The sequence below is a fragment of the Pocillopora damicornis genome, chromosome 1 (assembly GCF_964200805.1).
Source record: "Pocillopora damicornis chromosome 1, jaPocDami1.2, whole genome shotgun sequence".
NCBI classification, from domain to species: Eukaryota; Metazoa; Cnidaria; class Anthozoa; order Scleractinia; family Pocilloporidae; genus Pocillopora; species Pocillopora damicornis.
Genome location: NC_142670.1, coordinates 19,373,834 through 19,398,135, shown reverse-complemented (window position 1 = coordinate 19,398,135; position 24,302 = coordinate 19,373,834). Strand labels below are relative to the sequence as shown.

Here is a 24,302-nt window from a genome sequence, read left to right as displayed (position 1 = left end):
GCTGCCTTGAGCACGCGTGAAGTCTAAAGAGGAGATAGAGGAAAGACTTACATTCAACTTGAGAACTTTCTAGAAGCGTGGATTCATTTAATAATTTTTTTTAAGGTCCCATTTTGACGGGGATGATTATTTCAGAAGCCCAGATGAAAAGGCGGGGGATAGGCTGAAAAAAATAGGAATCTCTGAAGAGTGCCCGGTTTTATTTTTATCGCTAATATGTCCTTGTCCTGACTAAATCTTCTCACACAAACATGTCATGACCAAGGGCTAGCAAAAGATTTCGCTTTTCTCAGATAAAAACGTAACTTAAATACATGTAATGTTTACCTCCCGAATGGTGCAAATCTAGTTTAGGCTAAAACACTATTTTACTTTGCAAGTCAGCATATTGTTTCCAAGCTATTCCGGAGCATTTAAGTTACAAGAACAACTTTACTTTTCACAATTAAGCAGTTGCAATTTCATAAACATTTGATGGTAATTGTCGATGTGAGCAGTCCCTCTTGAGAGATTTCTCGGAGGTATAAATGAATAAATAACGAAGCTTTCATGAAATACTCTTATTTCAGTTTAAATCAGAGCAGGCCTAGAGGCTTTTTGATCTAGCAATGTATTTACATGTCGAAGTTGCATGCTAAATTCTTCACTTTTCGCGATAATCAAGTACGCTTTTTTAATTTGACTCATCAATGATTTATAACAGTTAATTGTTATAGTTTGTTGTATATATTTAGATGATTGGGTTCAGCACACGTTTTTTTTCGATACTGCATAAATTAGGATGGAAAGGGTTATTCATTCAAACTTGACGCAAATTATAGGCATATTTTGAGTCGTTTATGGCATCATTTTTGGTTCAATGTTATTCTGAAGGGCATTGCCTTTCTTGATATCAGTAAAAATTATTTAGCTCTGAATTTTTTTGGGGAGACAAAAGGATCGCCTCTTATTGAATTTTTCATCTTTCGTTAACAAGGGAAGAAATTTATTTTGCCTGCATCTGCGCGGTGGGGTATAGAAACCAATCCATCAAGATTCTTTTTATTGATAATGCAAACATCCTTGGGTGTGGAAACAATATTCTGTTGAAAAGCTGTTTAGATATCGTCTACAAATAGTAGGGGCAGACAGTTGAAGTAATTCAAGGTTAGTTGGATGTGGTTTTTTGCACTAAAATTTCTAGATGCTTCTTAAGTGTTAGGAATATCTCGGTTAGATTCAGATTATCGGGGTAACACTGGTGACTTTCAAATAATCAAAACCTGTTTATGGTGCCAACGACCTCATTGAAAGTAAAAAGAAATTCATTGGCAGCGCTCTTACCTAAACTGTAATGCAGAGGCATTCGAAGTAGTTTACGTATTATAATAAAAATATAAATTTCGAAGATATTTACCGTAAATGTTTTTAAATGGAATAAAGTTAAACAGTGTATTGCGGAAAAATAGAGACGTACATTTGTTCTTGCATTTAGTAAAGGCATTTAACAATCAGAGAATAATCTTTCCTCTATGAAACGTTTGGAAAAACAGCGGAGTTCCACAGTGCAGTATTTCCAAGGAAGCATACATACCCAGTCTTCCACAAGAAAGTTCATTAAAATCCCCAAAAGCAGTTTAGTTTTTCCAAAGAAAAACAATAGCATACAGAAAATTAATCATCGTGTATCGAATCCGGACTGCACGGTTAGATAACCCCTACTCTGGGAACTCATAAAAAGGTGTTCTGAATTTTCTAGAATGCTTCCTGTATGTTCTAAAAAACTCACAAATATTCGGTGTCTCCCACTTAGAAGTTTTAGGCCAGAAATGGTTGGCGCCCAGTTATGATGCCGACACATGGCAGTTTACTGATAATTTCATAAACGCATTTATTGATCCTAAAAGACAAATTTTTCATGGTACTGACTTGTAATAAAAAATCACTTGAGTCATCAGAATGTCCATAGCAGGGTTATTGTGCACTATCAGACAATTGACGATTATTGGAAAGATTGCGAGTTTTCAGTGATATTTGCACGTTATATCAATTAGGAAGAATTCCACCGCAGCTTTAGCTCTGTGAAACAAAATCATGCCTTTCAAAGCATTGCCTAGAGTCCTTCTCAATTCCTGAAACTGATTTTCTTAATCATTGCAGCATTCAACAATTCAAGGCAAATGTTTCCAGCACTGTATTTCTTTTATTTTTCATCACTGATCCCTCTGCTCATGGCTGCTGGTCCCCAGTGTAACACAGCTGAGGAATCGGTGAGTGGAAAGGCTCTCAAGGGTCACACCTATAAAACAAAAAGGGTGCAAGACCCGTACGAATGTCTGGTGTTTTGTAACGACGAAGTAGCATGTCAGATCTATAATTATGTCATAACTGGTAAAATATGCGAGCTGAACGACAGAACTAATGAAGAGAAACCTGACGATTTTGTTCACGATGGAACTAGGTTTTACGTGAGAAAGTGGAAAAATAGAGGTAGGCACATATCAGCACTTGAACCAATTCGCGCACGCAGTTGTTTTAAATGCCTAAGAAGGTACCGCAGCGTCACGCAAAGGGCCATGCAAATGGCAATGAGTGTGTTATGCTGTATATTTGAGGCAATACATCACGGAATAGCTCTAGGTCCCTAAAAGGTGAGGGTGATAGATGTGCAGTAGCTCTAAGTCCTAAAAGGTGAGGGTGACCGATGTGCAATAACTATAGGTATCTTCAGGTTACGTCATACAATAAATATGTCTTAGTTGCTGAAAGGGGTTCATCACCAAAAAAAAAAAGCTGTAAATCTGTACAGCTGAAAGGGGTTTGTCACCAAAGAGCTATCAATTTCTTCCTTTAAATATGTTGTCACTGATCTTTACCCAGTTGACATATATCGTCAAAACTTTGAGATGATATTCCGTAAATTGATATAATTTTCTTTCTTCTCGTCGCCGTGACTTGAAATTATACTGATATCGTGAGGATAAATCCATTTGTTCTGACTCCTGGGAAAGAAAGTCGCGAGCTTTTATAGGCAAGATTTATAGACTTCAGCAACGTTTCCATCTGAGATTCGATGCGTCAAAACTTCGCATTTTTTGTATCTCTCAGCAGTTTGTGCCCCCGTAGGAGTAGAAGATCCACATATAATACCTGACGCCCACATTACCGCAAGTTCTTATTTTCTAAGTTATTATGCGCACATGGGACGGCTGAATGGAGTAAGAGGTTGGTGTCAGAAAACTACTGCAATCACCGATGACTACATCCAAGTTGATATGGGAGCGTTGCACACTGTCTGCGCGATCGCAACGCAAGGGAAGAAAAATGGGTCATTCGTCAAAAGCTACAAGCTGTCCTTCTCTTCTGATGAAAGCAGCTGGAGTGTATATCAGGAACAAAACATGGACAAGGTTTGAAATAATCCTACTTTAATCTTTTCTTGCCTGTTTTATTTATTCATTTTTTTTAAATAGGTGTGCTAATCGTCTTAATAGGATGAATTTACGACAGTCACATGTCAGTTTTTGGTGTATAAAACGCGAGAAAAAAAGGCTCTTTAATGTTATCGAAGATGATTTTAATTAATATCCTACACTATTGGACGAGACACGTGTCAGTCATTTCATGGTAATAATACTCAGTGTTATACATCTCAGTTAGTATGTTGCGCTTTGACCAGTTAGTTAAGAGGGCCGTATTCAATAGTGCGGCCTACTAAATTTAAAAGTTGTTTGAATTAAAATCTTCCCCTCTATTTGAACTTGAAATATAATAAATTGTCTTTTCATCCTTGCTTCGCGCTAGGGTGGGTCATAAGACCGTGCGAAAAAACAAAGTTCCGTTAGTTACGATACAGACCAATAAAAGGAGGTAACTGAGATTTTTTTTTTTGCATCGCTGGATTCAAATGGAGGGTGGGAGATATCAATTCCAACAAACTTTTGAATTTAGCGGGAAAGTTAGTGCAATTGGGTGCTCTGTTTTGAACAATGATAGCACACGTATTAACTCAACGATATAATGAAGGGTATTCATTCTAGCATTTGTGCGGCACACAATCTGAAAAAAACGGGAAGTAAAACTGATCTAAAGGCGTGCATCTTCTCCACCGACGGGAAACCACTTTTTCAGATATCTCAAACTGGAAACATTACTCATTAACTCAACGAAAAGTTATGCCAATGAAATCGTCACCGACTGACTCCGTAATGAATCCGCTCTCACTTTCCGTGGCTTCGTGAGGTGTAATTTAAGGGAGTCGCTGTAGAGGGGGAGGGTAGGCTGATTCTGGGTGATGTATGACTGACTTCCTTCAAGATAAAAATTATGATTAATTAGGATGATAAGACAAATCTGCCAAATGTTTTGTGTAGGCCATTACACGTGACATATGATGTCTGAATTTTAATTTTGTGCTTGCAGATTTTCCAAGCGAATTCAGACTTGAACACCGTGGTACAGCACACACTGAATAACCCAGTCCACGCAAGGTTCGTTCGTTTTTATCCCGTCACCTTTGATAATTTCCCTTGTATGAGGGTTGAGGTGTTTGCGCAGTGAATAAAGAATCATCTCGAGTGATTTTTTTTTTCTGGAATAAAATTACTGTTTCCACGAGCTATGCAATACATTTGTTTCATTTTCTTTGGTTCATTAGCGAGTAGTTAAGTCTTGGGTGCTTATAAGATGAGTAAAGTCTTGTCTTTTAAGTACTAAGATTATTCCTTGTTTTGAAAATTAGTTTAAAAAGATCATAAAAGGATAGATAGTTAACGTCGACGTATGATTCTTTAATATATTAGATGCACCAGGACCATCCGAAAAAAGATAAAACTTTGTGCTACAGTCGAACCTCGGTTATCCGGACTCGTTAAGGCTGGCCTAAATAGTCTGGATAATCGTGAGGCAGATGATCGAAAATACGAATATTCATGACAAATATAAAACTAAGTAGGTATCATGTATTCAATACATATTAAACAAGAATAAAAGTACATTCCAAATCATTTAGCATCATTGTTTAAATTTGCCAAAAGCATATACAAGGATAATGATATAAAATGCTGAAATGAATTAAGTTTTTTCTAGTTGCTACAGCATGTGCACATCGCTAATTCTAACATTCCGCTGGGGCTTAGTAATTTCATTGATAAGACGTGTGATTTAATACATCGCGAGCTCCGCCTTTTTGGTTTGGCTTTAACTACATCTCTCGTCAATATGCCCAAAGAATAGTAACGAAACACGTCTCTAAAGCTCAGACCGAGAATCGTTGTTAAAACAGCTCCAATTATATTGGGTTTTATGAAGGCTATTTACAGATTTTTATCAACACTCCTACTTTACCTTCTTTCCTAATCATATCCCATTAATAGTCTTGCAACTAAGATGTTATCTCGTAGAATACCTCCAGATTAGTCGGGGTAAATAATTCACTCCCTGAGAAGAATACGCACTTGGTGAACGAAATGTAACCAGTAGGGACGCCGTAAGTAGAGCCGCATGTGGTGAAGGAATTTTGAATGTTGCCAGCGTTGTTTCGTAGTTGGATGTCATGTCGCCCTTGATAACCCCCAAATGTTGGTCCATAACTACTGCAGCGGTAGATTGCATACCCTTGATACCGGTATTGAGCTAGTTTAACAGGTTTATAACCATGCACGTTGTAAAGCGAGAAAATGAAGGCTTTGGCAGCCGATGCGTACCCACAAGAACCTGCAGCCAGAGAAATTTGTTAGAGGAAAGCTTAGTGAAGTGAGATGGTAGACAATGTCTCCTGAGGGTCTTTACATTTTACTCATAGAGCGAGAGTCTTCCTCCCCAACCCCCTCCGTCTTTGCCAGGGGTGTTAACCTTGGTCATAACATCTTTCTGAACAGTAGATAACTAACAACCTAGTTTGTTTTTATCTTGAAATGGACCAGCGTTCATAACCATGGTTTTTTTCGTCATGACTTCGAGATTAATTTTTCAAAGATTGTTTGTTGTACAACTCTTTTTCTTTAAACTGTGTATAATTTTCCTCTGTTTGCAGCAGCCCATTAAGGAGTGCTTTGGGTCTTTAAAGATTTTCAATCTTAGTTCTTGTAGCTGCTTCAATCGAATAGGGAAATCTCTTCGCCATAAGATTTTGTAACGGAGAGACAATTACTTTAGCTTCCACCAAAGCTGCCGAATGCTTCAAATTTTTAATTTTCTAAACTCTACTTTTCCTTGTCAGGCCTCGTCTTGACCTTTTGTTTTCGGACTCCATCCCCTGCCATCCGCCATTTTCAGCTTTTTAAAGGATTTAGGTTGATTAAATGAGTTTGCTTTTTACAAAAAAAAACATTTCTGATTCCATCAATATTCGACACTACGTGACTATGCCGGCCGTCCCACTAGTGCTATAAACTGAGGAAAACTACATACCTCTCACAACACCTATTTCGTTATTGGCAGCAAACAGTAAGCCGCTCGTAACCATTTTTTTACGCGTGTTGCAAAATACTTGAAGGATTATAAAAACAAAAGCATCTATTTTGGCGCGAAAATATGCACGGATATCTGTCCATGGACACTATCTGTTTTTTTTCACAGTGGAGAGGGACAGGGAGGCGGGAACCCAGGAGAACAAGGGTTGGGAGAGGACGGGAAGCAGGAGAACAAGGGGCGGGAAGCGGGGGATCTATATGGGGGTGGGAGGCGAGAGCAGAAATAAAGAAGGCAATAGTTTGTTGTTTATTACTGGGCATCATTCAGTTAAAAACACTTATCTAGCAAAGTTTTAAAATTCCCATTTAACATCCACCAATGCTTAAAAGAAAATTTTGGGAGCAAGACTCGGGTTGGAAAAACAGCATTACTTCTGGTGAATTTGGAAATCCCTTCAATTCGATTACGTCAGAGGTCATGAGATAGCATGCCACTTGACACATGTGTCATGCTATCTCATATCTATTCAGAAAATGAACAAGAATATTAAGTTTTGGTACAGTTTGAAAGTTAACCCGGGTTTCTGATCCTCTTCATTCACCTGAAGACGGAAGTAACACAATGAAGGGTGGGAGTCGGGAGGCAAAGGGGCTCAAAAGTACGGGAGGCGGGATAACATGGTACGGGAAACGGGAGACTCTACCCCACTGTCCCCCCCACCTAACAGCTTTCTCGAGTTTCGCTTTAAGAAAAATGTGAGCATCTTAGAACAGATAATGTCGGCGGTCAAATATCCGTGCATATTTCCGCACCAAATAGAGAACTTTGTTCATCTAGCCACCTCCTCTTTGGTGAATAGTTAACAACTGACTAAAAACTCATACTTTGCCAAGACACGTCGGTATATCCACCAAATGTGTAGTTACCGACTTGAATAATGGAAACAGTGGGTCCCTTTCCATCACATTTCGAATGTAATGTTGTTGAATCCCAGCCATCTGTCTTGGCGTGATAACATCTAACGAATCTACTCGAGGAAAGGTTAGTCAGGACTGACTCTAGGTAAGACGAAAGAGTGCCAATGTAGTATTTTGGTGAGTTGTTCAGAATGCTCGATGATGCGAGGCCACCTGTTGGTAAAAAACCACGTTATAACCTGACGGCACTAAATCTAAGTAGTAATTATCCTCCCTGCAATGTAGTTATAGGGGGTGGACAAAACTCCTTTCCCGCATCTTTTAACGCCTAGAAATTAAAGTAAGCTGTACATATTTGAGCAGCCAAGACTTATAAGGCCGGTCGTTTACACGAGATCTAACCCAAACCACGGTTTTATGCAATCAGTGGGCGTAAGGCTTTCCCTATAAGAGGGTTGATTCTATTAAATGAATGTCCTTCCACTCTTAGCTCTCGGCCCTTTCAACACTGTTCATAAGTAAAAACGTTCCGATAAAAGGTTCAGCGAAGTTTAGGATTGATTAGGATGCGGTTCTGTTGAACAACGACTTTTTTTAAATAACCGGCTCCCATAGACGTATTTTGATCTTAAGTGGGACGAATATGAAATATCGAACATTCTGTACGAACGCATTAATTTCAAACCCCTCCAAGCATCTCGTTGGTCATTCCCCTAATCTATAAATAACTTTGCTGCTATCTTTCTCATTTGACCTATCAGACGAGATTTAACTAATTTGCGGAAGGCTAAGTGAGAAATTGAACGAAAGCTTTAACAAAAAAGGTAAGAAGATCGAGGGTTCATGTCTTTGTGTTGTGCTTAATATATCATTTTGTACCAGAACAATTGGGAAATCGATGGTTCATGTTCACTTGAATTCACTGCTGTTCTAGGCGATACTTACGGTCACTTGTGCAAATATATGAACCCACTGTATTGCTGCAGTAGCTATTGGCCTCACAATAGTACAAGTCGTATTCACACTCATCAACATCTAGAAAGAGGTGAATTGTTTTTTAAAAACGCGGAAAATAATTAAAATAGGTATTGTTTTTGTACTTGTTCTTCAACCATGTTGTACCCGTATATCGTATCGCTCTTAGTTGCTCTTAATTGTATAGCCGAGATAAAACCAAAGATATAAAAGGGAAAAAGTGTAACGTCCGGTTACCGTCAAAATGTCACTTTTTTTGGTTTATAAATAAGGCGAAAAAGAAAAAAATTCTTGATGATATTTTGAAGATAATCATAAGATACCAAATATCCCATGGTTTTGGACGAAGCACGTACCAGTCATGTTATGTCAATACTACTCAGTAAAGATATCTCAGTTAGTATCTGCGCTATGATTATTCAAGGACGTGGGCCGTATTCCTCAGTAAGTATTGCTAATTTAAAAGGTATTTGAATTGGTATCTTTCCCCGCTTAGTTGCTTTTATTTTATAGCCGAGGTAAAACCGAATGTACGAAAAGGATGGAGAAGTGTGACGTCATGTTACAGTAGAAATCGGAAACCCCGCCATTCACTAATTCTATCCCTTTTTTCAAATGCACGCATACTCAATGCATTCAAAGACGAGTCCATGCTCTCGGTTTTCACGGGGGCGAAGTCTTAGTGCTACATGAGATATATCTTAAAAACAAATAACAAAAACAACAGAAAACAGTTAAAATATGTTATGTCTTATCAAGTCTCTAAAGTTTGCCTGTTCAAGTATTAGACTCTCTGAAGTTTGACAAATTTAGTCAAACAAAATTCTCGTAGTTCTAGATGAATAAATTTCTCCTTTTCCCTCGAAAAGTTCAGGTGGCCACAAAGTTTCCTCTTCGAAATTATTGTTTTTCATTTCGTTGTGGTAGATAGGAGACTTTGAATAAATTAAGCTTTAGTTTAGCCAGTCTAGGTTTTAAAAAGATTTGAAATCAGAGGCTTATATAAACTATAAGTTACCTTCCGTTTTCATGTCACAGTAGGCGAATGTTGCCGTGTCCGTCCAGGGATTATAATACCAGTATTTGCCGCTAACTGTTTGCTCTCCTTCACTCAACTTGATTTCCCTACAGTTTTTAGCAGGAAGTTCAGGAATAGAGCCAAGAGCAGCTGTGTAGAAATGATGAAATAAAATAAGATAAAATGAAAGGAGGTAATTTTGCTAAAAAGTATGTGGTGAAGCTCATCCAAGAGAGATGGCTTTTAAACTTTACTTTCCATAAGGGATCTTGTATCGTAAGACGAGCAAGTAGACTACATTTTTATCGTGTATTTTTAGTTGTCCGGAGTAATTTTCATTGGTCTGTCAGGCAGGAATTTATTCAGCTGATGACACACTTTTTGATACTCATGGTTATTTTAATATTTTATCATTGAATATCCATGGTCGTCAGCTGATATTCCTTCGCTCTCCATTGCTCTTTTTTTCAATATGGGGGACAAACATCAGCGTCATATCAAGTTCAAGGGTTATGTCAGGGTGTGTTATTGTCCTGGGTTATTCCTTTTTACTCAGGTTATAACTTTTTATTGAAAACTGGATCATTGAGGTATGTGCGTTTTCACTGGCTTAGCCATCAAGGGTTATGAACCTTTATACCATAATTTGTACATTGTGAGATTGTGTTCATTTTCAAAAAATAAATCTGGCAAGATTTATCTATACTTGGGATGTTTAGCTAATGAAACAGTTATTCCACCCACGTTTGTTGGATATGAAATAATTACAGATTGTACGGCTCTAACGGCGTCGCTGGCTATCTTTGATCTCATATCCAAAAAGCGTGAGTGGGATAATTGTTTATTATGAAAGGGAGGTTTTACCTTATAACCTGTATTAGTCGCGCCCCACAGGAGTCAACAATATGGTACTTGCGTGACACTAAAGTGTTTGAAATTACCTCTATTTTTTGATTTTTCATAATAGTATCGTTCAGAACTCGGCAATAAGTCTGCAGGTCTGGCTTTCTTCGTACGATCATTCAACTCGCATGTATTTTTTGAAATGACGTAATTAAAGCTTTGATATCTGACGTCACCCTCACAAGCCTAAGAACACTCAAACGGGAGTGCCGTCTGTAGGGTTTTGAAGATGTTTCCACGCAGCATATAGCCATAAACAGAGTTATCGCCGCTACACGTGTGAGATGCTCTTCTAGAAAATTGATCGGCCAGCCACAAGATCACGAACACTGTTTGCAACTTTGTGAAAACCTGCATCTTGGTATGTGTCACCTGGAAACAAAAAAATTACTCTCCAGCGAACAGCGACAGTTGATTTATAAAGAAGTTTAACTGAGGAGGGCTTTGATTATGAAATAAATTTGACAAAGAAGAAAGTTTGATAATAAAACAAAAAAACAAAACAAAATGAAAAACAGATACGGCAGACTCAAACGATTTGCACCCTAAAATGGATTGTATGCATCGCATTCAATAAGTTCTACATAACTAGACAATCATAATGCTTACAGAAGAAAAAGTCAATATAACAAAACGGGAAACTCATGATACTTGCAGTGTCAACTGTAGGTATACTAACAATAAAAAATACAGTACTATAGTATTGCTTACAATACAACATAACATTGAAACATTCTTTAGAAACTTACCCCCTTCAAAATTTTCACTGTCCGTTTAAGGGCAGGAGTTAGTCGCTCAAGAATCAGTTGGTGTCAATTCTTCTTCGAGAAGAGCCTTATCTAAAAATAAAATAAGGAGAATGAAAACGTTGTTTGTGGTTTGATTTATTCCCTGGTGAGTTCACCAGATCTCCTGCCAGAAGTTGCTATAGTAATCTAACTACAAATGCAAATACGGCGAGAGGTTCTACCCGATTGGAGTACAACTTGAACGGCAATTGAAGTATCTTTTGAGAATACACCGCTCTTTCTCTCCGTTTACCATCGTTTACCCACGCAGGATTTTTGGAGAACACCAGAAATGTTTCTAACTCACGAGCCAAAGGCGAATGATTTATAAACTTCTCGGGTCAAAATTAACTTATAAGAATTTCAATTTTCTATGGATTGATGATTCAAATTCACCTTTCACTGAAAAGAATTATAGCGACGATTTCTGGAACTTGAATCCTTCAAGGTTGAGTCCTGAATGTAATCTCTACTCTCTATTCTATTCTCTCTGAATCTCTACAGGAGATTAACTTGGAGTGATTTGGAGGTGAATTTTCCTGGAAGTTATTCCAAAAAATAGATTAACAGCAAAAATACTAATGTCTTTTGCCAAAGCTGCGAGTTTATTGAAGTTAGGAATCCATCAATTTGCATAAGTTTGGTTGACAGGGCTACTTCTGAGGAATTGTATTCCTGATCAGAAATTTTTTAAAAACTGGTTTGCTAATTTTATAATACAGATTTATTTTGAGTTCATCTGTCATGCATCGCATGGCCAGAGTTCTAAAGAACTATTTGGCTGTACAGAATTATTTGGTTTTGGTTTCAAAATAAAGAATTCAAAAGCTTAAAGTCAATGTGCAATGTGTAAAGTTGGTCACAAATCGGACAGAGAAGAAAGAGCTATACTGCAACAGAATTATTTGGTTTTGGTTTCAAAATAAAGAATTCAAAAGCTTAAAGTCAATGTGCAATGTGTAAAGTTGGTCACAAATCGGACAGAGAAGAAAGAGCTATACTGCAACAGAATTATTTGGTTTTAGTTTCAAAATAAAGAATTCAAAAGCTTAAAGTCAATGTGCAATTTGTAAATGTTGTCACAAATAGCACAAAGAACTTAAAACGTTACTGCAGACAGAATTCTTTAGTTGTAGATTCAAAATGAAGTATTGAAAAGGTTGAAGACAGCCTCTAGGTGTAACGTGTAATTGTTTTCACAAATTCGACATCGAGGAAAGAGCTGTAATGTCAACGGAATTCTCTAATTTTTCTTTCAAAATAAGGATTTTTAGAAGGATGAGATCAAACTGAAGGTGTAATGAGTACATTTTGGTACTGATGCGACGAAAAGGAAAAAGCTATACGGTCAACAGAATTATTTCATTTGCTTTTAATATAAAGTTTTTAAAAGGGTGAGGCCAAACTCGTGGTGTTATGTGCAAATTTTGGTACAAATTGGACAAAGAATAAAGAGCTGTAATACAAACGCAATTCAAGTTTTGGTTTCAAATTTAAGCTAACCTTAATGAGAAAATTTTGTCACACATTGGACAAAGAAGAAAAGAGCTCTGATATATATATATATATATATATATATATATATATATATATATATATATATATATATATATATATAACTAACTGCAGACAGTACTGTTTCGGCCTTCTGGGCCTCATCAGTGCAGTGCTGATGCTAGGATGGAGGTAAGGCTATATAGCCACCCCAAGTGATCTCACACGTGTGGTATCATCTAAGCCATGCCAGAGTGCTCAAACTAGATAAACTAGTGAGCATGCATAATGCAAGCAGCAATGACTCATCCTAGTAGAGTGCTCAATTTGGACATGAAAGCAAAGCTTTGTATGCCAAAGAGCTATATCTATATATATATATATATATATATATATGTATATATTTATATTTATATTTATGTCTGAAAGTTATGTCTTATTGATTTGTCCAACTTTCAGATATGCCACGCTCTGCGAACGCATCGAGCACTATACCGCAAGGATAGACTACAATCAAGATTTATTTATATATATATATATATATATATATATATATATATATAACTAACTTATATATATATATTTGTTTATATAAAATGAAGGTTTCAAAAAGAAAAAAGAAAACTAGTTATATAAGACTTGAAGTTCTCAGACACTCATTATGAATATTTCAGGTGTCGGGAATGTTTTGGGTTCTTCGTGAATATTCTATGGCGTCACGTTTTCGTCTCAAAGAGACGAATGCGCTGGAAATTAATTTTCTCTGTGTATTGTATAAGTAAAAAACAACGTCAAACTTTCTTCAGTGCCAAGTTCATATCGCAATTCTGCTTTATTTGGACACCAAATGATGTTACACTTTATTAATGAAGAATGAATTCAAGCGATGTTTAACGTTAGAAACCAAGAAACAGTAAAAACTGCTGCTCTTAACGATTAACTATTAACACAAGGGATTGTATAATCGCTAGCATTTGCAAAACTGAAAGCGCTTAAAAATGTGTCATAAGATTTTAAAGCATCAAGAGACAGTTCGTTTTCGATTTTAAAGAAAGACCCACTCAAAAAGAAAAAAAAAGAAGTTAGTGTAGGTCTTGACGAGATGTGAGCGCTACTAAGCAAACACGATTTATTTGATGACTTGAAAGTAAACGATAAAGGAAGTTAATGTGGTTTGAAGCCCTTTAAGCGCCCGGTTGATAATATCTAGTACATCTACGAGTACTTTTTCCATCAACTTACCCCATACGACATGTTCTTCTCTCAACGATAAGTCTCTCTCCGTCGCAGCTCTCGCTTGAGTGAAATGATGTTTATCCTGTATTGCTCTTAAAATTACATCACAATCAATAATTAAAGCAAGTCACAATGGTTTTCAATACTATCCTCCACGCAGGATCTCAATCTACGTCACTAAGACAAGGAGCAGACTAAATTAATTTTTCCTCTTATGTTTCGATGGAAATGTCACATGCAGGATGTGATGTTTAGTCTTCTTTTCGCCACTGCCAAAAAAACATTGCTTCCTAAACAATGTTATTGATAAAATACGTTAGAAATGAAGACTGTGAAAAAATGTTTGTACATAGAGAGCTCTTGTGTAGTTAAGACTCTTAAAAAATCAACAGGGGGCAAAATTAGTTGAAATTAAAAATATTAAAAAAAAGCTTAACTTTACACTTTCACGTTTTTGTACAAAAATAAATTTCACTCAACTGATTTGTGCGTTTTATGAATTATCATGTGAAAATGTTCATGTGAAATTTATGACCCGCCTAAACATAATTATGCAGAGAACGATCTAATGAACTATCTTATTGACTACACGGATAATGTACTTGACGCCCACCCACAAACCGTCATTGTTCTGGGCGGAGATTTCAATCAGTTGAACATGGATGGATTACAACAATTGTCTGGCTGGTATGCACTGGTTGATTTCCAGACGCCTGGCGATTCACACTTGGATAACTGTTTAACGCACCGGCCCGATTTGTTTGCAAGGTGTTATCCTCTTTACGTGTCAACAAAATCGGATCATCGAGGTGTGATTTTGCCAGCAAGATCTAAACTTTGCCCTGTGTGTCGTAAAGTTCACACCCGGGACAGACATCTATATAGGAAACAGGATTTGTTCATGGCTTAGGTTGAAGAGGACTGGCCAGAGGTACTTGATACCAAGAATGTAAATGAGGCGGTGAACAAAGTGGAAGTAACCTTACGGGGTCACTTGGATAGGTGTATGCCAGTAAGGGTAGTCACTATGTCATCACTGACCCTGCCTGGATGACCCCTTTTGTTATAACCATGTTGAGGTCGAAATCGAGGGTGTCCGATGAAGCTCGGCTGAAAGAGTTGAATAAGAGGATTTTGGATGTGATCAGTGAGAACAGAAAGCGACATAGACAGGGTGTGATCGGCTCGAGGCAATAGTGGAAAGGCGTTCATCTGGTATCGCAGCGAAGGAATGCAGCCCTTATTACCTTAGATCGTGAGTCACTTAACCAGTTAAACGAGTACTTCGGCAAAATCTATGCAGTGACAATAACTACATTCAACCAGTTGATGTTCACATTGATCCAGATGTCAAGGCTCCAACAATCCCTGCGGGACTTGTCTGGAGCACTCTGTCTAATCTGAAGAAAACGGCAACCGGCCCGGACGAAATTCCTTTTTGGTTTTTTAAAAGAACACGCGGAACTACTAACTACAGTTATCTCTTATGTGTGGAATCTTTCCCTGTCAACTCATTCCTGGCCTGAATCTTGGAAAAGAGCGAACATCAGGCCATTACACAAGGTTGACGTACCTAAGGAGAATGGTGATTTCCTGGGAATCAGTGTAACACTGGTGATTGCTAGAGCTCTTGAAAGGGCTGTATACAACACACATGTCAGACTCATCATGGAGGATCACCTGAGCAGAGGCCAATTCGCGTACAGAGTTGCCTATGAAAGCGATCTAATCACAGTGCAGAACTTTTTAAACATGTTACAAGTGGCGTTATATTTCAGTTCCATTGAATGTCAAGGATATCACGCATATGCAGGATAAGAAATTAGTGGAGCTAGGGCCCTAAGCCATCATTCGTTAAATAAAACTCTGCCGAAGCCTAAACCCCAGCAATATAATTTACGTGCAAGGTTTGCCTCCGCCCAAAGATTAACACAGAACGTTTCATGAACACATTTGTGAACAGACTAATTTTTGAACACAGCCTGTTAAAATTACATTATTTAATTTTGGCCATAGTATATTATTGTAGCTATCATTATACAGTTTCTTGCTTATGTAACATAGTATATTTATCTTTTATCTCATGGTTTATTAAAGACTTCCAAGACTTCAAAGAAATGGCCTCTTAGGAAATAGTGCAACAGCGTGCATTTTTGATCTTCTTAATAAAGTAAGTACTTTTGTTGCAACTAAGATGCAACCTCTGAAAATGGTAGCATAATATACACGTTAAACAAGGGAGATCACAGTCAAGTGTAACTTTCAATCCTAGATCAGTGTTAATCGCTTTCTGAACAACTATGTCCTCCAGGTTTTTGCATATCCCATGTTTTCTTTTTCCTTAGTTTTCACTCCATTTCAAAGAGCTGAATTGTCTCTTACGCTTAAAAATATTTTTTCGAACTCCTTCAGGTGGGATCGCCAATTATTCAGTATAATTTAGGTTCATGACAGCGAGTGATAGCGCCGGCAGATGATTAAAATTGATGAGGAGCGGGTTGTTTTGCAAAAAATACAGAAGTTGTTAGCCTTGATGATGATTATTGTCAATGCAGTAAGACAAACTTACACGTTCTGTCTCTCGTCCACACTTGACTGCCGGCCATCTTTGAGACTTTCTTAACAGATTAATATCAATCATTAAAGCGAGTCAAAATAGATTTAATTTCAAGGGCATAAAACATAATAGAACATGACTAGAACCATTCATTGGTCCAAACCTACCATGTTTATGTTTCTAACTCGTTCTAATCACTGAAAACTGAGAATTGTGTCTATTTACCAACATATTTTCGTTGATCCTTTTTTGAAACGACCAGGGAAGACATTTTTACGAAAGAATCGTAAGAAATCCCCGGCTTGGGTGAACAAATTTTAAAGCAAATACAAAATATGTTATTTTAGCTGACAAGGGCATTCTCATGTTTACGTAAGATTAACATACAACAAAAAATATGCAAAGTACACGCGACTTCTATCTTATGCACACATTCGGATCGGGTCAAGGGGCCTGTTCCGCGAAAGTTCCGTTAACTTAACGGACCCGAGACAATATTTTAAAATCAGAATTTTAAGATTGGTGCAGCATGTTCTGGCACTCTAACCAGCCCATTTTGTTTCTTTACCTACTATGTCTCATGTATAATTTTCACAACTAACGTCTTGAATAAACATAGAACGGCTTTACAGGCCCGTTAGGTTACCGAAACCACCGAGAAACGGCCCGTAAACTACGCAGGAAGGGGTCGAAAACTTTTTATTACTTCCACAGTTGGGCCATGTCTGGATTGCCCTGTTGTTGATTTTCTCATTTACTGCACGAACACTTCGATCCTCATACAAGGGTATTGAGAAAAGGTGACCGGATAAAATCGAATGTGTCTTGCTTGGACTGGGTTATTCAGTGTGTGTTTTATAATGGTGTTCAAGTCTGAATTCGCTTCAAAGATCTGCAATGAAAAAAAAAAAAAAAGGAGAAACCACTTAATCATAAGGGGAACTTTATTCTCAGTTAAGCTGCTTCAAAGAGATCCCCTCCTTCCCTGATACAATTTGTTTTCTAAATCTGTATTAAGATCTCATTGAATCCCTTAGCTGATGTCACTGGACGAAAAAACCAAAATTCTGGTTACGTAAGTGTTGCCGAAACCTTTGTTTCCATTGCGGAAACGTAACGGCTAACAGGCGTTTCCATACACAGACATATTTCAGTCGCTGTGGACACAGCAGAACCGGACCACCTTTCTACATGTTTTTGATGGAGAAGAGGACAAGATCTGTTATCACTTTGAGAAAACGGAAAAACTCAAAATTTTAGAGAAAACCGAGATTACCCTTTATCCTGAAGGTTATTTATTATTCTTACATCGATTTTAACTATTCCCAACCGGTAAATCCTCCCTCAGCCTGCGCATGCACACAGAAAATACCTGACCGTCACGTTTCATACCTTTTCGACGTTTTGCTCTTTATATGCAGTCCAACTGGAACCATCAGTAGAAAAGGAGAGCCTGTAGCTTTTTATGAACGATCCGTTTGCCTTTCCTTGCGTGGCAACTCCGCATACTGTGCGTCCTGCTCCAATATCAACCTGTATATAGTCATCGGTGATTCTAGAAGACTGCTGACACCAACCGCTGTCTCCATTGAGCCGTCCTTTGTGTGGATAATAGCTGAGATAATTGGAACTCGCAGTGATTTGGACGTCAGGTATGATGTTTCGATCTTCTACTCCTAAAGCCTCGCAAGATAGTACAGCTGCAAGAAATGTAAATTCGTAACCATTTTGATACTATCTCAACACGTGCGTTGCACTGGTTATCAGATCTTCAACAGATTCTTCGTACGCCACCGTATTTTCTTTTGTGGTTTCCTAATAATTGGTACTTTAAGTGTAACATCGGTTTTTCAAACAAATGCAGATACCTCTTACCTCTGATAGTGGTCCGCACACCAAGCTACGGACTTCGTTTTTCTGCTCGTATTTACGGTCCAAGCACGAAGAGGGTCAAAATCCGAGCAGAAAAAATAAGGTTCCGTACTACACCACTGACCGAGATATTTACCATGAGACAACGCGATAAATAGAGAATGATACATATCTACAAACAACCATGTCTTACTTTGTTTATCATGTAAACACGATGGCCCTTAAGTGTCAAGAAAAGTCAACTTAATTAATGAATTAAAATAAAAGGATCGACAATCCCCAAGTAAAAGTAGTAAACTGCGTGAGGGTCAAGGCTACAAATGAAAAAAATACGTTCAAACATTCCAAAACATAGAAAATCCTCATTGATTGACTTGGTTGTTACCAACAGAAGAAATCTTTCAAGTTCACGGCCAAAATCGGTCTGTGGCAAATTTATCGGTGGTCGGTTTTCGTTCTCAGTCGTGAGAAATACCAAAATCCACTTAATACATAACTTTTTTCAATTAATCATTGTATCTAGGAAAGTTTGAAAGTTACTCTCTGTAAGCGATACGGATTTTTCAGTGTTTTAGCAGCCATAATCTAAAACAAAAAGAATTCCGACAAACTACCTTGGATTGAGAATGGTGAAGGCTTTAGCCCTCGTTCATTCAACCTGACCGAGTCGTGCGAAGGGCGAGTAACGTGTCAGCAGCCGATTGGCGATATCAAACACAGGTGAAAAAATACGACATCTTTTCACGTGTGTTTTTACAACTTCTCCTGGGGCTGAAAATCCTTCTATAACAACGTAGTTTATGTGATAAGTAAGATAATTCCTATAACTTTGGGCCCAAATAGAGGGGGGGAAATTTCAATTAAAAAAAACTTGTTCAAGTTAAGGGTGTCTACTGTGATTTACGGTCTGCTAAGTTTATCGACCAAGGCGTACGTACCAACCAAATTCACTTACTAACTGAGATTCATTGTCTTCCTTGCTCTTTTGTCTTCACGCTCTCTATTTTGTTTTACGTAAACTGTCTTGTGCACCAAGGACGAGTCCTATTTTGTCTTAAATACTCGACACAAATTGTTGATAACTGGGCACGCTGGCCAGCCAAGCCACTATACCGTTTATTCACCACCAGTATGCCTACCAGAGTTTATTACATTTACTTTTGAAGGAAATTAAATGCACCAAAAGGACACGAAAACCAGTGAAAACTAAAGAGATTTGGGGAGTTTAAGGGTTAACACGGCGAAAACTGACCGTAAAATACCTCGCCCTACTACCGACCTCAAATTACAAACTACGATCCTATAGCCTTCCTCGGACCTCGCACCCGCCTCCAATCCTTTAATACGTGCCGGAAAAATATTAATTTTTTCAAATCACTTCTACTACAAATTAAATTTGGCGTCAAGTTTCGCATGGTGCTGTACGGTGTATGATTAGCTTTAATGCCCTTTCGGCTAAATTCTTCCAGGCCTGGAATCCACATTTATATCAATATAAAATTTTAAAGAATAACCTGACTGTACACCCTCTTACCAGTGCAAGTTCTCCCATCTGCAATAACTCCAGGTTTACAAGCACAAATATACGAGTCAGGGGTATTCTGGCAAATGGCATTCGTGTCACAGACAGGTAACGAGGCCTTGCATTCATCAGCATCTAACAAAATGATTGTATATACTGTACAAATTAAAAATTAATTGACAATGGGCCCTTTGAATGTTTACGTAAAAATACCCACTCATACCTTCAAACCTCGCTTTCACGGTCTACACTCAGGATTCTGAATGCGACACCACTGAAATCAGAGGTTTTCCACATGAAAACAACCAAATGGAGTTAAAGTTCCCGACAAATATAATGCCAAGTAGGCTTGGACCGATATTTTTCAGTAAATAACATCATCGTGCATAATAGCTATTCTATGATATTCAGCATATTATATGATGAAATATCAAATACTTCCAGGAAATAGATAAATAAATAGGCGGATAAATAATTCGTGAAATGAGCGAAAGAGAAAGTGACTAATTTGTAATTGAGGGTAATAAGTAAATTCAAGCGGAAACAAGGAATGAAAGATTGTGAATGATATTTTTCCCATTTGTGGTGGTTGTGAAAGGAGCCAAACATTGTAGGATATTACAACTCGGCGTGGATCTTCTTTACCAAAACGATTGGTGCTTGATCAAGATTTTTTTACACTGATGTCAACAAATACTAGTAATTGAGTTTTGTTACCCGCTGTTTCCATATCGCAAGGAACAAGAACTGTCTTCCCCTCTATAATGGTATCAAGCCAGTAATTGCCACTGTTCGCTTTCCCCTCTTCGCTTGCTTTTATCTCTCGACATGTTTCTGCTGGAAATTCAGGAATGGAGCCAAGAGGAACTAAGGATCGAGAATAGTTTTATCAGGTTCAAATTACTTCAATAACCGCCAGTGCTAGGGCTGCTTCTCGTTGAAACTCACCTCTTTCCTTATTACTCCTAACATAAAATCTTTCAGAATTTGGCACAAAGTTCTCTGGTCTGGCCTCCTTAGTCCGGTTGTTTAGTTCACATAGCTCCTCTGAAATGACGTAGTTGAAGCTGTGACATCTGAAATCATTGTAACATGCTTGATGGCATTCAAATGCAATCAATGATCTCACTGTCCTGAAGGTGTGTCCTTGAAGCATCATACCGGAAATGGCATGCTCACCCTCCTTGCATTGTTGAGCGAAAACCTCGTAGACGTAGCACAGTACAATAACAATGCAGAATCGCATCGACATTACCTTTGGCTCGTCCTTTTCTGTAAGAGAAGTTTCATAGACTGACATTTGGGTGATTTGGGTGGGAGAACAAGCTATAATGCGAAAGGTTTTCAATCATGGTTGAAAATGCACCAGAAATTTAAGAGAAAAGGAAGAAATATATAACAATCAAAGTGGGAATAGATATTGACACTTGAGTTGCCGTTTGGACGACAGTTATGTTCGTTGTAAATCCTGGTAACCTAAAGAACTTACTTTTTTATCGTACGATCCATGCTCTTTGCGTTTTTGAAACATTCATTATAACTTTTGAAGTGAATTATTTCTTTCCTTTAAGAAGTATTTCTGCACGCTATAGGAGAGCGATTATCTGGAAACTTTGATTTAAGTGACGGGATTATTTTTAACTTTTTTTTACTATTAAAAGTTAAAATTTGTCAAGTTTTACGCCTAACGGTTTAATTATATGGCCGTTTTACGGCTAACGGCTATCCAGCAACCCCATGGAGACACTCCACCACCCCAAACTGGTGTCAAACATAATTTGGTTTTCGCAGATAAAAACATTTTTTAAAATCGTAAAACATATTTCAGCGGGATACTGTTGTCTTTTGTTGAAGTATTGTTTCATCCAAGATCAATTTTTATGATTAACTTACACAATTCTGTAAAAGAGAATAAATCGAAAACAAAATAAAATTTGACTGTCTCATCCATTAGGAGGACGCGCTGATACAATTTTGGGACTTTTTCACAATCTTAAACAAAAAAAATTTAAATATGGCAACTTAGCACAGTCTTCAAGCACCTTCATGTCTATTCACGCTCAACCAAAAAGCAGCTGTTAGATTAGTGAAATGATTAAGAAGACTTGACTTGATAAACGTAGAGTTTTCGCAGTTCTAGGTCAAAAGTGATTTATAGAAATAAGTATAGCGAAGGAAATACAAGACATGTTCATTAGCGCTTCTAATGGGTGATATTATCGTCCCAAATTAAACCCTTGTGATAACTGACTCAAATATCGATGGCTACGGCTTATTTTGATGTTGGGACAGCATGCCGCTTATCAAGCCGTAAATGAAACAGCATCAGTCTGTGGTCGCCGGGAAACAAGAACTAAATCAAAGTTGGAGCCGTAAACTATTTAAATTTGTCTTTTCCATCTTACTGAAAATTTCTCGTTTGAGAAGAACGAAGATATCGAAAAATAACAAACTTGAGACACCTTTGTCTTTTGCAAGAATTACAATGTACAGTTTCATTTATATGACATCTCTTCGAAAAAAATTTATATGTACAAAATAAAGTCTTCATCTCAGGGTAAATCGTTAATTTTTGATCCCGAAAGTCGCCGTTTTCTTCCTCTGACGAGTTAGTAGGATCAGTAGTTTAGATTGAAAAAAAGTCGGTTTGAGGTTACTTCCCACCTTTGCGGGTGTCCTTCCGACTTCCGACGAAAAAATTCGTACCCGCGCTAGTTTCAGTAAAATCCAGCAAACTACAAATTAGAAGAAAGCTTAATTACTGCAGCGTGGAAGGAAGTGTTAGGAGCCGGTAAGGTGTTAAGCGACTGAGGGTTCTTCTGTTAAATTTATTAGTTATCAGATACGGCAACAAAAGCTAATATATTCTATAAATTCGTTCGAAGTGGTTGTATTCCCGCCAAATTAAATGCGAGATTTTAGCTCATAAAGGTTCGTAAACAATTGGCACCACGCCTGGGAATTATCTCGCCTCCTGAAACCGCAAAACTAATGGAACAACGGAACCTCCTCCTTTCCTTTCCGTTATGGTACTCAAAGTCACGACTAAAAATGAAGGAAACTCGAAATTCTTTCAACTGATATATATATATAACTGCAGACAGTACTGTTTCGGCCTTCTGGGCCTCATCAGTGCAGTGCTGATGCTAAGATGGAGGTAAGGCCATACAGCTACCCCAAGTGATCTCACGCATGTGGGATCATCTAAGCCATGCCAGAGTGCTCAAACTAGAAAAACTAGTGAGCATATATATATATATATATATATATATATATATATATATATATACATACATACATACATATATATATATATATATATATATATATATATATATATATAGTGGGAATAATAGACATTGGAACAGAGCTAGAAAAAATATAATGAAATAAATAAAATATTTAGCTGTACTGTCTTAAATATTCAAAAGGCGTGAATTTTAACTTTGCATATCTTGTATCCACCTCGTTTCCTATCCAAGCAATGTGATACCCTCTTTAGTAGAAACTTTCTATAATTTTGTCCAGGAGAGAAATCAACAGCAAGATAATTATTATATTGGTATAATCTAACCGACAGAAAAACACTACAATCCTACAAACTCAACTACTTCATTAAATAACGAGTGGTATTCGACTCCTAAAGGCAGTACAGTACTTATGCTCGATAAACTGACTTCAGCCCATCTCATATCTTAACACACCACTGAGCGAAACTCACAGTTTTCTTCAACGTTTCTTTTCGGCAACGATCTTCCAATGCAGCTTTCTCACACGGTATAGTTTTTCTTAAAAGTCGGCCACTCCCGAAAACAACAACTACAAAACTGAGAAGCTTACAAAAGAATTAGTATTATTACGCATACTAATAACTGCGTGACTTGATTAAATATTCTAGAAAGTTCTGTGGTACGCATGTCAGCATGACTAAGCAGTCTGGAGACTTTTAGAAGCCTATATTTACAACAATCAATTACTTGTAACACTGTTCAGTGTGTTCTAACTTGTGCTAAATTTCAATGGGAAACACAACGTCTTGTTTAATTATTCAATTCTAATTTCTCCTGTATTTGAATAGTTTTCACTTTACGTTTTGGAGTTATCTTCAATTTCATTCTAAAGCTGTGCCATTGTCGAGGTTTTGAACACAGAAAACGGTTAGCATCACAAAATAGGTGGAATTGTGGGAGAAAGAATGGTTAATCAGCAAGTCCCAAACAGATTCTTTAGTCAGATTCTCTGGGCAATATAGATCCATATTCTGTTGATCAATGTAGGAAAATAAAGCTTTAAGAGCCCCTTCTCAACATACTTGATAAACAGAATCCCTGTGACTTTGAAGAATATTTACAGCTTTCAGGTCAAGTTCAGTTCATTAAAATACCTCACAAAGCACAGCGGGTCAGCATTAAGTTGGAGCCTTTGATAATTACATCTACAAGACAGTATTGTTTACCCAAATAACGTTTCATCTAAATGATTAATATGCCACTGACACAGATCCATGTCCAACTAGCAGATTTCAAACGCTGAGGTGGGAGAATTAAATAATATCAGTCCATCTCGATCATCGATATGCAAGTCGACCAAGTTACCGAGATGTTTGCAACGATACAACTTTCCACTT

General features: G+C 37.6%; 3 protein-coding genes across 7 annotated transcripts; 1 reads left to right on the top strand and 2 right to left on the bottom strand.

The window, feature by feature from the left end:
• Positions 1 to 1,845: 1,845 nt before the first annotated feature.
• On the bottom strand, positions 1,846 to 13,825 carry LOC149052546 (uncharacterized). 4 transcript variants are annotated; one of them, XM_089204668.1, is made up of 8 exons: positions 13,731 to 13,825; positions 10,956 to 11,045; positions 10,245 to 10,578; positions 9,304 to 9,453; positions 8,256 to 8,345; positions 7,278 to 7,523; positions 5,326 to 5,694; positions 1,846 to 2,278 (listed from the first exon to the last, which is right to left on the bottom strand). In XM_089204668.1, the coding sequence occupies exons 4-7, from the start codon at positions 9,314 to 9,316 to the stop codon at positions 5,363 to 5,365; spliced, it is 681 nt and encodes a 226-aa protein (XP_089060794.1). In that variant the 5' UTR covers positions 9,317 to 9,453; positions 10,245 to 10,578; positions 10,956 to 11,045; positions 13,731 to 13,825; the 3' UTR covers positions 1,846 to 2,278; positions 5,326 to 5,362. The 4 variants fall into 4 exon arrangements, with proteins under 4 accessions (XP_089060794.1, XP_089060791.1, XP_089060786.1 ...); XM_089204665.1 differs by lacking the exon at positions 1,846 to 2,278 and adding an exon at positions 3,391 to 4,289; XM_089204660.1 differs by lacking the exon at positions 1,846 to 2,278 and having other exon boundaries at positions 3,391 to 5,694; positions 10,168 to 10,578.
• On the top strand, positions 2,211 to 4,539 carry LOC149052547 (lactadherin-like). Its single transcript, XM_089181207.1, has 3 exons — positions 2,211 to 2,469; positions 3,088 to 3,389; positions 4,402 to 4,539. Exons 1-3 carry the CDS (start codon positions 2,211 to 2,213, stop codon positions 4,537 to 4,539), a joined length of 699 nt encoding a protein of 232 aa, XP_089037333.1.
• Positions 13,826 to 15,709: 1,884 nt separating the features above from the next.
• LOC149052545 (uncharacterized) lies at positions 15,710 to 23,523 on the bottom strand. Of its 2 annotated transcripts, XM_089204320.1 has the most exons (6): positions 23,397 to 23,523; positions 20,624 to 20,947; positions 20,393 to 20,542; positions 19,688 to 19,810; positions 17,674 to 17,981; positions 15,710 to 17,173 (listed from the first exon to the last, which is right to left on the bottom strand). In XM_089204320.1, exons 2-6 carry the CDS (start codon positions 20,925 to 20,927, stop codon positions 17,036 to 17,038), a joined length of 1,023 nt encoding a protein of 340 aa, XP_089060446.1. In that variant the 5' UTR covers positions 20,928 to 20,947; positions 23,397 to 23,523; the 3' UTR covers positions 15,710 to 17,035. The 2 variants fall into 2 exon arrangements, with proteins under 2 accessions (XP_089060446.1, XP_089060439.1); XM_089204313.1 differs by lacking the exon at positions 23,397 to 23,523 and having other exon boundaries at positions 20,624 to 21,516.
• Between the last annotated feature and the right edge of the window lie 779 nt (positions 23,524 to 24,302).

Coding starts and splice junctions, on each gene's coding strand:
- LOC149052546 (XM_089204668.1), bottom strand. Junction 7,524..8,255: donor ATATATTTGCACAAGTGACC/GTAAGTATCGCC, acceptor TTTTACCAACAG/GTGGCCTCGCATCATCGAGC. Junction 5,695..7,277: donor TACCGACGTGTCTTGGCAAA/GTATGAGTTTTT, acceptor CTCTGGCTGCAG/GTTCTTGTGGGTACGCATCG.
- LOC149052547 (XM_089181207.1), top strand. CDS start 2,211: ATGGCTGCTGGTCCCCAGTGTAACACAGCTGAGGAATCGGTGAGTGGA. Junction 2,470..3,087: donor GAGAAAGTGGAAAAATAGAG/GTAGGCACATAT, acceptor TGTATCTCTCAG/CAGTTTGTGCCCCCGTAGGA. Junction 3,390..4,401: donor AGGAACAAAACATGGACAAG/GTTTGAAATAAT, acceptor TTGTGCTTGCAG/ATTTTCCAAGCGAATTCAGA.
- LOC149052545 (XM_089204313.1), bottom strand. CDS start 20,975: ATGTCAGTCTATGAAACTTCTCTTACAGAAAAGGACGAGCCAAAGGTA. Junction 20,543..20,623: donor TAGGAGTAATAAGGAAAGAG/GTGAGTTTCAAC, acceptor CTCGATCCTTAG/TTCCTCTTGGCTCCATTCCT. Junction 17,982..19,687: donor AGATGGGAGAACTTGCACTG/GTAAGAGGGTGT, acceptor CATTTCTTGCAG/CTGTACTATCTTGCGAGGCT.